This window comes from Bos grunniens, chromosome 21 (assembly GCF_055505025.1).
Source record: "Bos grunniens cultivar Pamir isolate PY7600 chromosome 21, Bosgru_T2T1.0, whole genome shotgun sequence".
Taxonomy (NCBI): Eukaryota; Metazoa; Chordata; class Mammalia; order Artiodactyla; family Bovidae; genus Bos; species Bos grunniens.
In genome coordinates this window covers 762,155-774,059 of record NC_141185.1, presented here as the reverse complement: position 1 = coordinate 774,059, position 11,905 = coordinate 762,155, and the positions used below count along the sequence as shown (strand labels likewise).

General features: G+C 58.5%; 1 gene segment (V, D, J or C); it reads right to left on the bottom strand.

The window, feature by feature from the left end:
* Positions 1–9,849: 9,849 nt before the first annotated feature.
* On the bottom strand, positions 9,850–11,549 carry LOC147348828 (immunoglobulin heavy constant epsilon-like). The segment is given in 4 exon segments: positions 9,850–10,284; positions 10,357–10,680; positions 10,768–11,091; positions 11,210–11,549. Coding segments are annotated over 4 exon segments (1,329 nt in total).
* Between the last annotated feature and the right edge of the window lie 356 nt (positions 11,550–11,905).

Sequence of the window (11,905 nt, the reverse complement as noted above, 5' to 3'; positions counted from 1 at the left end):
TCAGCCCAGTTCAGCCTAGTTCAGTTCTGCTCACCTAGCTCAGCCCAGTGCAGCCCAGCTCAGTCCATTTTAGCCTAATTGAGCTCAGCTTGCCTAGCCCAGCCCAGTTCAGCCCAGCTCGCCTAGCCAAGCCCAATTCAGGCCAGTCCAGCTCTCAGCTCCCAGCCCAGCTCGCCTAGCCAAGCCCAATTCAGGCCAGTCCAGCTCTCAGCTCCCAGCCCAGCTCAGCCTGCTGTGTATAGCACCCTGCTCTGTGTCTGGTGGGTGGCAGTCTGCCTTTCTTTTTGGAGCCTGTCCTCTGTCCTCCCACCCCAGGAGGCCATAGTATGCCCAACTACAGAGAAGACGACCCTCAACAGCTTCTGGGACCCACCTGCTCGTGGCTGCCCAAGGGTCCAGTGTGGCTGGGCGGGGCCCTTGCCTTCTGGCCATGTGGCCCCGCCCTGCAGGTCCCTCTGCTTGCCTGCCCCAGAGGTGCTGGAGTGGGTGGAGGCCTAGGCCTTGTCCAGGCCCTCCTGATGGCTGTGTAGTCTCAGCTGACCCTGCCCCGCTCTGGGCCATTTGGGCTGTTGGTGAGGCTGATGCTGTGAGGGGCAGGCTGGGATCGGCTGCGTGACCCCATAGATGGGGTCACTCACCCACTTCCTGTCCCGCCAGTTGCGGCCGCTTGCCTTCACGTCATGTCTGGTCTGTGGTCTGGCTGTGGTGGGGCCAGGTGTGTGTGGCCTGGACTGTGGGACCCCCAGGAACTTGACCCTGGACTGAGTCCTTGTGGTGCAGAGGCAGGTGCCATGGGTGGGGGGGTCATGGCTCCAGGGGGCTGTCCATAGGATGTGTTGGGGGCCGAGGTGAAAAGAAGCTGAGGAGGCCACAGTAGCCAGAGGCAGGGGCCTAGGATCACCGAGGCAGACGTGGTCCCAGAGCGGAGAAGAAGTGAGGCTGGAGGGAGAGGAGGCTGCACGGGTCAGCAGAGGCTGGAGCCCCGAGGCACAGGCACTTCAGGGTGGCCCCAGCGAGCAGGCCTCCTAGACCGTCAGGGTGCAGGGTGGCTTGTGGGGGTGGGGCCTCTCCAGCCTGGCCACAACGCTTCCTCTTCCTCCAGGAGTGGCGGGGTCCTTGACTGGAGCTGGGGTGTGGGGGTCACCCTTGTCTGGAGTCTGGAGTCCTGTGTGGTGGGGGTGGCTGACCTCCTGCCCCTGCTGCCTCCGCCCTATTTCCTGCCCAGGATTCTCCCACCAGCTGCCCTTCCAGCTGCCCAGGTGCTTGGACTCCCTGGTGACCCTCAGGAGGTGACCCCTGCCTGGGCACACAACGGGGCTGAGGGGCTTGGTTTGCATCTGTGTTCATATAAAATTTATTTGTTTATTTTTACTTTTGGCTGTGCTGGTCTTCGGTTGTGATGCGCGGGCTTTCTCTGGTTGCAGACAGCAGGCGCTGCTCTGACTGCGGCGTGCAGGCTCTCGCTGCGGCGGCCTCTCTCACGTGGAGCGCGGGCTCTGGGTGAGCTCAGCAGGCGCAGCTTGTGGGCTCTAGAGCCCAGTAGTTGTGGCTCACGGGCTGAGTTGCTCTGCGGCAGGAGGGATCTTCCTGGACCAGGGATCAAACTGGTGTCCCCTGCATTGCAAGGTGAATTTTAACCACTGGACCACCAGGGAAGCTCTGTTCCTTCATTTCTTCACACACAGAAGGTTCTGGAGCAATACAGGGACCAACAGTCCCCTCCTGGAAAGAATACTGTTGTGGGGAGAGTGGCTGGCAGGTGGAGATGTTGGGCCTCAGAGGGAGACTGGCTTTTCCCTGGGGCAGGGGTGGGGCCGGGAGGGTGGGAGGAGATGGATGGAGGAAAGGGAGCCCAGGGCAGCATGCCAGGTGGGCACATACACCCTGGCTTAGTTTAAGGACCTCTGGGGTCTATCATGAACCCTGGGTCACCCATAGTGCCACCCACAAGGGACATTTCCTCCCAGGCTGCCGGCTGGCCTTTGGTCCACTCCATGCCCACTGTATCAGTGGTGTCTGCATCGCAGATGGCTGGCTCCAAGAATCCTTCTTCTTGCCTGTCCTCCGGTGCCCAGGGCTCTGTGCCTTGTGGGGGTCCTGTGTCCCTCATGTCCTCTGGTGCTGTCCCTGAGAGAGCTGGAGGAACGGGACTCAGGATGTGTGGTCACATGTAGCCTGGCGGGCATGCAGGAAACAGAGGAAGGTGGTGGGTGTTTTGGGGGCCACCCTCTCCAGCATCCTGTGCCCCCATACAGACAACACTACCCTACCAAGGTCACAGATGGGCATGGAGCTTTGGGCAGAAAGAAGAGCTTGGACTTGAGATGGATGGACATGGGGTCTATAGGACTGAGAGCCGCAGAGTTTGGGGGAAGGGTCTGAGCCCTACTGGGCACTGTTGGTAAGATTCACTGAGCATCTTCTGGAGCCTGGGACTTGTTCAACGTGAGTCCAGGCTGGAGAGGAAAGAGCTAGGACTGGACGAGTCCTCCTGGGCTTCTTCAGAAGCAGGAGGGGCCTCAGCATGGCCAAGGCCTGCTGGCTGGCAGTGAGGGTCCTGGGGCCATGACAAAGACCTCACTGCAGGGCTCAAAACAACAGAAATTTAATCTCATGCTTTAGAGCCAGAGGGAGACTTGGGTTTGATCCCTGGGTTTGGAAGAGCCCCTGGAGAAGGAAAAGTTACCCACTCAAGTATTCTGGCCTGGAGAATTCCATGGACTGTATAGTCCATGGGGTCACAAAGAGTTGGATACGACTGAGTGACTTTCACTTGGAGCCAGATGCCTAAGATCAAGGTGTGGGCAGGGCCGTGCTCTCCCCTGCCTTCCTACCTCTTCCAGCTTCTGACTGCCCAGGCATCCCAGGCATCGCCCCGATCTCTGCCTCTGTCCTCATATGACCTCCCACCCCGAGTCTGACCTCCCCTCCTCTGTCCCTTGTAAGGACTCTTGTCATTAGATTTAGGGCCCACCTGGACAATCTCATTCTAAAATCCTTTAATCGTATCTGCAAAGACTGAATAAGGTCACACTCATGGGTTCCAGGGCTTAGGATGTGGACATAATTTCTGGGGGACACCATTCAATGGTGGGTTAATGGAGAAGGAAGAGGAGGAGGGACAAAGGGGACCCTGAGAAGCTGGCATCTTGCTGCTGGGAGGGCACATGCAGCAGGGTCACTCATTCAGAACCCAGCTGGCTGGCATAACCCTTCCTCTTGTCCTCTGCGACCCTGCTCTTGGCCGAGCACTCACCATCCAGCCCCACTAGAGGGGTTGCCTGCCACTGTCCTCAGGGAAACAGCAGGGAGAGGTCCTGAAGCAGGAGCTTATTTCCCTGTCCTGGAATTGGACCTGTATAGCCTGGATGAAATCCCAGAGTCCTAGCTGCTAGAGCACCAGGGACTGGAGACTAGAAGGAAGGATTGCCTGGCTCTTGCCTCATTTGAAAACACATATGTTCCAAGGAGTTTGCCTCCCAAGGAGGCAAACACTGTAAATACAGGTGTGAAGTTTATGATTAGAGACACAGCACAACATGTGGAAAGCACACAGGGAAGAGGTTTATTTATTCAAGACAGAGCAAGGCAGAGATACTGGCCTGGAAAGAAAGGGTGTGGGCATCCTCCCTAACGGGGAGGAGTGCAGTGAAGAGGTTGCTAACTCATGTGCATGTTGACCCATGTCTATGTTGACTCATGTCTGTGTTGACTCACATGTAAGTAGACTCACATGTACGCTGACTCGTGTATGTAGACTCACACATACATAGACTCATGTGTGTGTTGACTCACGTGTACGTAGACTCACATGTGTGTTGACTCACATGTAAGTAGACTCACATGTACATAGACTCACATGTACGCTGACTCACGTGTATGTAGACTCATACGTACATAGACTCATGTGTGTGTTGACTCATGTGTGTGTTGACCCATGTGTACGAAGTCTCATGTATATGTAGACTCATGTACGTTGACTCGTGTGTGTTGAATCATGTGTGTGTTGACTCACGTGTATGTAGACTCACATGTATGTTGACTCGTGTATGTAGATTCATGTGTATGTAGACTCCTGTGTACATAGACTCGTGTACATTGACTCATGTGTGTGTAGACTCATGTGTGTTGACTCATGTGTATTGACTCATGTGTGTGTAGACTCATGTGTGTCGACTCATGTGTATGTAGACTCATCTGTACATTGGCCCATGTGTACGTAGACTCATGTGTGTGTTGACTCCTGTGTATGTTGACTCATGTGTGTGTAGACTCATGTGTGTTGACTCATGTGTATTGACTCATGTGTGTGTTGACTCATGTGTGTGTAGACTCATGTGTGTCGACTCATGTGTACATAGACTCATCTGTACATTGGCCCATGTGTACCTAGACTCATGTGTGTGTTGACTCATGTGTGTCGACTCATGTGTGTTGATGCATGTGTGTGTTGACTCATGTGTGTCGACTCCTGTGTATGTTGACTCATGTGTGTATAGACTCATGTGTGTTGATGCATGTGTGTGTAGACTCATGTGTGTGTAGACTCATGTGTGTTGACTCATGTGTGTCAACTCATGTGTATGTAGACTCATCTGTACATTGGCCCATGTGTACGTAGACTCATGTGTGTGTAGACTCGTGTGTGTTGACTCATGTGTGTTGATGCATGTGTGTGTTGACTCATGTGTGTCGACTCCTGTGTATGTTGACTCATGTGTGTATAGACTCATGTGTGTTGATGCATGTGTGTGTAGACTCATGTGTGTGTAGACTCATATGTGTTGACTCATGTGTGTCAACTCATGTGTATGTAGACTCATCTGTACATTGGCCCATGTGTACGTAGACTCATGTGTGTGTAGACTCGTGTGTGTTGACTCATGTGTGTTGATGCATGTGTGTGTTGACTCGTGTGTGTCGACTCCTGTGTATGTTGACTCATCTGTACATTGGCCCATGTGTACGTAGACTCATGTGTGTGTTGACTCATGTCTATGGGGCAGTTCTTCTGGGTTTTGTTCTCCTCTGGCCGATTATCTCACGTCTTTTCCCACACTTGACCTGTCCTCAGGCCCTCCCCATATGCGTTTTTCTACTGAGAAAGATTCTAGCACAGACTCACTGGAGGTTTGACCACACTTATTATGGGTTACACCCTCCCTTTGTGACCCCGGAGGAGCCTTCCTTCACAGGTGCAGCTGGGGAGGATCCCCTGACCTGAGGAGTGGTAGATGGCGTCCTCTTGTCTCTACCTGAGCAGAGCTCAGCTCCTGCCACTAGTTTTGCCCTTGGAGTTTCAGGGAATCACTTACTGCACTTGGCAAACTCCACCTGCTCAGCCCAGGGCCCTCTCTCTCCTACCTCACCCCTTTCCCTCCTGACTCTGGGAAGATGTGTGTGGTCTGTGTGTGATGAGGCCCAGCTCACAGGGCTGAGCCCTCGTGGCCCTCGTTCTGGGGTCCCCAGTGGATCTCATGGTCTGGGGTGCAAGTCAGAGAGAGAAGACACCCCACTGTGCCCTCAGGAGCCCCAGCTCAGGGGACAGGGAGGAGGGTGCCTGGCCCCGGCTTGAGAGCACCCTACAGGTGGGGTCTGGTCTCAGGCCTGGTTGCCTGAGACGGTACAGGTCTGGGCAAGTGTGTCGTGTTCACCTGTGAGGGTGCAGCATGCAGGGCCATGGCCTTGGCCTTGTATGAGGCTCTCTCCTGGTCTCATGTTCTATTTGGATCAGACTCTGGGTGTCTCTGGACAACCTCAGAGTTGCCCAACCCTGGGTGGTCCACCCTCGATCCCTGCAGGCTTCTTGGTCCATGTTGGTGTCCATGGGGTGTGGTCTCCTAGCATGGGTGGTGGCTCTCAGAAGGGTCTTCACCATGAATGGTCTCTCCTGTCAGCGCTAACCATGACTGACCCCCTAGGGTTTGCCTGCTGGGAGTGGGACTGTTGTTTGACAACAGTCAAACACACTGTTGTGTGGGGAAGGGCATACACTCCGTGTGTGAGTCTGGGCTGGAGGCCAGGGGAGCAGGTGTGGTGGAGGCTGAGGCAGGGTCTCTGTGGGCATCGAAGGATGCTTCAATCAGGCCTGGCTGGATAATTGGGTGCTCAGGACCCAGAGCTGTCTTCTGCCTGCTTCCCTCTGCTCCTTGTCCACTTCCTTGGGTGGAGGTACCTCCCACTTCCATGGGACCACAGGTACCTCCCCTAAAGTATGTTCATGGGATTTTTTACTTTAAAGAACTTTACTTGGAAAGTTAGGAGAGAGAGGTCAGACAAGGCCACAGTGTGTGTGTGGGGGGGAGCATTTGAGGTGGGCCTGGGCTGAGTGGGGAGGGGGTTTGGGTGGGCCGCTGGGCTGAGTGGGCTGCAGTACAGGCCCTGTGGAGAGAGAGGTCAGACAAGGCCACAGTGGGGGGAGTTTGGGATGGGCTGCTAGGCTGAATGGGGTGTTTGGGGTGGGCCTGGGCTGAGCCAGCTGCGGGACAGGCCCTGTTGTAATCCCCCTGTTCTGTGGGACCTGCTTCCCACTCTGGAGGCCCTGCCTGCAGCCCTGAAAACCCCCACAGCTCTCCCCAGAAGGGCTTCCCTGCCCCCTTATCCTGCAGGCCCAAGGTCTGGGCGTGGACAGCAGGGAGGGTAGACATGGGAACAGGGCAGGGGGTGGGGGGCAGGGCTCTTGGACCTGGGGCAAGGAGGCAGGACGGAGGCTGGGGAGGGAGCTCTTGGCTTGCTTGGGCTGGACTCAGACGCTGGTTGGGCTGGACTGGGGCTCTTGAGTCTTAGTTGGGCTCTGGACTCTGAGCATGGGGTGGGCTGTGAGCTCTAGGCCCTCCCTGTGTTTTGGGGGCGGTTCTGTTAGTCAGGATATGGCCCCCACCCCAGGGGCCTGGGAGGAGCCTAGGGTGGTCAGTGTCCACGCCCAGCCCAGGTCTCTGGAGGGGACAGATGCTCTCCTGGGGCTTTTCCCTAAGTAGGGTGGGTGTGGGGCTGTGAATGGTGGGCCTCCTTGTTGTCTTTGACCTTGAGGCTGAGCTGGACTGTCTGGACACCTGCATGCTGGTTGTTGAGCCCCTCAGTGGTTGTCTGCTCCTTCCTCCTCCCAGGGCAGCTGGGCAGCCGCAGAGATGCTCAGACACCAGCAGGCAGTGGGCGCTGTGTGACGTTGGTGTAGTCTTGGGAGCCCTGGGGCTGCCCCTGGAGGATGGCGGCCAGGATCCACTTCACCTGGGGGAAGGCACGTGTGAGGCGGGTTCTGAGCCCAGCTGGGGCTCCCCTTCTCGGGGCGCCCTGCCCGGAAGTGGGGCATCCATGCCCACCTTGCAGAGGCTGACGGCGGTGCCATAGCTCATGCTGAGCAGGAAGAGCACGATGAAGACAAGGAGGCTGGTCCAGGTCTCCTCCAGCTCCTCGCTCTCAGCTTCCTCTGCACACAGGTCCTCGAGGGCCAGCTCTGTGGGCACCGGGTGGTCAGCCCCCTGGCCTGGGGTCAAGGTGAGGAGGACAGGCCTGGCCACCCTTAGGGAGTGGAGGGAGCTGGGCCTAGTGCCCTGGTCCTGGGTGGCCCCCGCTTCTGGCCCCTCCAGCCGGCCCTGGCCACGGGGACAGGAGGCCCCTGAGCTGGCAGGCAGCTGTGTGGGGGACTCCGGGCCCCTGCCCTCTGTTGTCCATCCTTCTACCCCCAGGTGGTTGGTGTTTTGTCTCCCACCATTTTGCACAGCTTTTCTGGGAACTGCTGGTCACTTGCACTCAACTCTGTGGTCTCCTCACCTCTGTCCCACCCCAACTCCCTGCTCCATGGCAGGTGGTGGTCCCCCAGCCCAGGGAGTGCCCTCTTCCATCACCTGCAAGGCCCGTGGCCTCCTAGCCCAGGCCCCTGGGTCCCATTCCTGCTCAGCTTCACTCTCCTCAGCCTGGGGGCCCCTCGAAAAGCACGGGGCTGGGCCTCCCTGCCTGGAGCCCTCAGGAGAAGCCTGGACCCGGACGGCCCCTGGAGTCAACAGATCATCACAAGGGGCGCCTGGGGGCTGTGCCCAGACATGTGGACCTTGCCCAACCTGTGGGAATGCAGAGCTGCCCCAGCCCTCTGCCCCTCCTGTCCTGGGGCTGGGCCTCTCCTCTCCCAGCACAGCCTCCACTCTGGGCTCCTTTCAGGGTGTGGGCTGTGCATGTGGTGCTTCCTGCGTGCGTGCGGTGGGGCCTGTGTGCTGTCCACACGTGCATCCACATACATGTCTGTGTGCTTGTGTCCATGTCTGTGTGCACTCAGGTGTGTGTCCACGTGTGTCTGTCCACGTGTCTGTGTGTGTCCATGTGTCTGTGCATCCAACTGGTCATCTGTGGGATTGGCCTAGGGAGGCTGGGGCCACAGCAGGAAACCACATGGGGCAAGGGAGGGTCCAGGGTCCAGGGTCCAGGGTGTGACTGGGGTGATACGAGTGTGAGGGTGTGGCCTGGCTGAGAGAGTGAGAGGGTGTGGCCTGGGTGAGAGGGTGTGGCCTGGGTGAGAGGGTGTGAGGGTGTGGCCTGGCTGAGAGGGTGTGAGGATATGACCTGGATGAGAGGGTGTGGCCTGGGTGAGAGGGTGTGAAGATATGGCCTGGGTGAGAGGGTGAGAGGGTGAGAGGGTGTGGCCTGGGTGAGAGGGTGTGGCCTGGATGAGAAGGTGTGAGGATATGGCCTGGCTGAGAGGGTGTGAGGATATGGCCTGGGTGAGAGGGTGAGAGGGTGAGAGGGTGTGGCCTGGGTGAGAGGGTGAGAGGGTGAGAGGGTGTGGCCTGGGTGAGAGGGTGTGGCCTGGGTGAGAGGGTGAGAGGGTGTGGCCTGGGTGAGAGGGTGAGAGGATATGGCCTGGATGAGAGGGTGTGAGGATATGGCCTGGGTGAGAGGGTGTGAGGATATGGCCTGGGTGAGAGGGTGTGGCCTGGGTGAGAGGGTGTGAGGATATGACCTGGATGAGAAGGTGTGAGGATATGGCCTGGGTGAGAGGGTGTGGCCTGGGTGAGAGGGTGTGAGGATATGACCTGGATGAGAAGGTGTGAGGATATGGCCTGGGTGAGAGGGTGTGGCCTGGCTGAGAGGATATGGCCTGGCTGAGAGGGTGAGAGGGTGTGGCCTGGCTGAGAGGGTGTGAGGCTGTGTCCTGGCTGAGAGGCGGGCCTCCTGTGAGTGTGTGGGACGCTGCCTGTGCCTGGCAGTGGATGGGTGTGGGGCCTTGGCACCAGTGCACATGGTGGCCTGAGGGTGCTTGAGAGTGATGGGTGTGTCCCAGACCGATTCAGAGTGGAGTGAGGCTAAGCAGCAAGATGGGGCACTGGGCACTGAGCCCGGCCCAGCAGGGCCGCGTGGGTAGCGGGGAGTTCAGAGGTGGAGGCCGGAGGAGCAGACCCCACACTAGCCCACGTGTGCAGCTGGCCTGTTTGTGCCTCGGAGGTGACAGTGGAGGGACCCGCATGCTGGCGCCTGTGTGCGGGTCTAACTTGACCCGTTTCTGTCTGGAGGGCCTCTGTGTGAGCTGTTGGACTTGGGCGCTTGGGGGCTTATCTGTGTCCAGAGGGGCTGGCAGGAGCCTCTGGTGGAGGCCCCCCACCCAGGGGTCTGAGACCCCCAGAAAAGGCTGAGGTCTCTGTGGTCCCTCCCCTAGGACCACCCTCTGGCTCTTAGAACTTGCTGAGTGGGCAGAATTCATGGTCGGGTAGGGGGAGGGCCTCGACATGGAGAGTGATGCTGGACAGAGCCCTGCCTCAGCCCTGTCTGCCTGCCGAGCCTTCCCTTCTTCTGTGCCGGGCCATCCCCCCCCACCACCCTGACCCACAGCCCACGAGCCCCAAGAACAGGCATGCCCAGGGCTCTGAGCAGGCACCAGAGTGTTTATTGACAGTGGACAGAAGGTCCCACTGGCCCCTCCCCTGCCCCTGGAGAGGGGCAGGCGGGAGGCTGGGCGTTATTTACCGCTGTTAATGAACACCGATTTCTCCAGGGTCCTAGTCCTGGGCAGTGCCTCGTGGATCACTTGGCAGGTGAACTCATCGCCCCTCTTCCAGTTGGCCCTAGGGACCGCCAGGCGGCTGTAGGCGAAGAAGGCTGGGGTGTTGTTGTCGGCCCTGTGGGGCTGTGTGGTGGTGTGCTGGTCTGCCCGCATCAGTTCCTTGTTATGCAGCCACCGCACAAAGATGTCCCTGGGGAAGAATTTCTGGATCATGCAGGTGAGGGTGAGCTCCTCCTCGTTCTCCAGCTCCTTTCCGTCTGGCAAGAACACGTAGGCCTTGGGGGCCAGACGCTTGCCTGCAGACAGGTGTGTGGTTAGTCAGGCTTCTCTCAGGAGGCCCGCCTACCTCCCCTCAGCCTGCCGCTCACCAACATCCTTGGAGATGGATCGCTGGATGTCCGTGGGCAGGTCGCTGTGGCTCACTTTGCAGTAGTAGGTCTCGCCTTCTACCCAGTCAGTGACGTCCACCGGCAGGGTGGACGTGACGGTGACCGTCCCGTTGAACTGACGCTTGATCTCAGGGGGGCCTGCGTGCACAGGCTTCCCGTTTGCCCTCGACCAGGTCAGGCTTAAGTTCTTCTCGTTGGCCAGGTCCACAACCAGGCAGGTGATCTTGGGTGACTTGTTGACGTACAGCTCGAGGGGGGTGGGTGGGCTCAGGTAGGCGCTCACGCCACGGGGCTCGGACTCGGCTGTGTGCGAGAGGGGCCTGTGTGAGGCTGGCCGCCCTCCTCCCTGAGCCCCTGGTGTCTGAGTGTTGGCGTAGGTGAGGGCTGTACCTGTGCACCTGTGGGCGTGGCTTTCGAAGTTGTAGCCGTAATAGTTGACCCGGCAGGTGTAGGTTTTCTCGGACACCCACTGGCCCTGTGTGATGTTGACTTCACTGTAGGTGGAGGTCAGATTGCCCTCCTGTATCTCGGGGCCGGATCGTGCATACAGCTCTTCGGACTCGAGCCCATCCACCAGCCAGGTGACCTTGATTTTGCCTGGGGTGTAGCCGGAGATCCGGCACAGGAGGTGGATGGTGGTCTGGGTGTCGCCATTGGGGTTGCAGGAGGAGTAGAAGAGCTTCACTGAGGGGTCGCTGAAGTTCTTGGCGCACTCTGGGGGCAGAGGTGGCAGGCGTGGGGCTGGGCTCCTGGAGACCCCAAGCCTCTCCTCCCTGTTCCTCCAGCCTGGCTGGCCCGCCCCCTACTCCCAGCTACCCCAGCCCTGGCTCACCAGTGCTGATGGTCTTATTCAAGTTGGAGTTGGTCTCAGCATGTAAAACTCTGCAGGTGAACTCCTTGGGCTGCTCGCCCGAGATGGTCAGCTGGCTGGTGGTAATGTAGAGACTGGAGCTCGCCATTTGGATGCTAGGGAAGGTCAGGGTGCTTCCATCCAGGGGCACTGTGTCCCAGGTCACAGTCACTGACCCTGGCAAGTAGTCCTTGACCAGGCAGCCCAGCCTTACACGGGCTTCTTCTGTGCAACAGAGCCTCAAGGGGTAGATGGATGGAGCCTGGATGGAGGCTGTGGGGACAGGACCAGGGTCAGCGCTGGTCTCAGGACTCTCACCCATATGTGCCAGGCTGACTGCTCACCTGGGGTGGGCTGTGGAGCTGAGGTGGGGTGGTCTGGCTCAGGGAACACTGGGGCTCTGCTCCAGCCTTGAGGGATAGATGGTTTCTTCTGGGTCCTTTTCTCACCTCCTGACCCTTCCAGGGACCCCTCCAGCGAGCAGCTGTGCTCCACCTCCTGACCTCTCCAGTGAGCAGCTGTTCTCCACCTCCTGGCCCCACCAGGGACCCCTCCAGCAAACAGCTGTGCTCCACCTCCTGACCTCTCCAGAGCGCAGCTCTGCTCCACCTTCTGATCCCTCAGGAACCTCTCCAGCAAGCAGCTGTGCTTCACCTCCTGATCCCTCCAGCGAGCAGC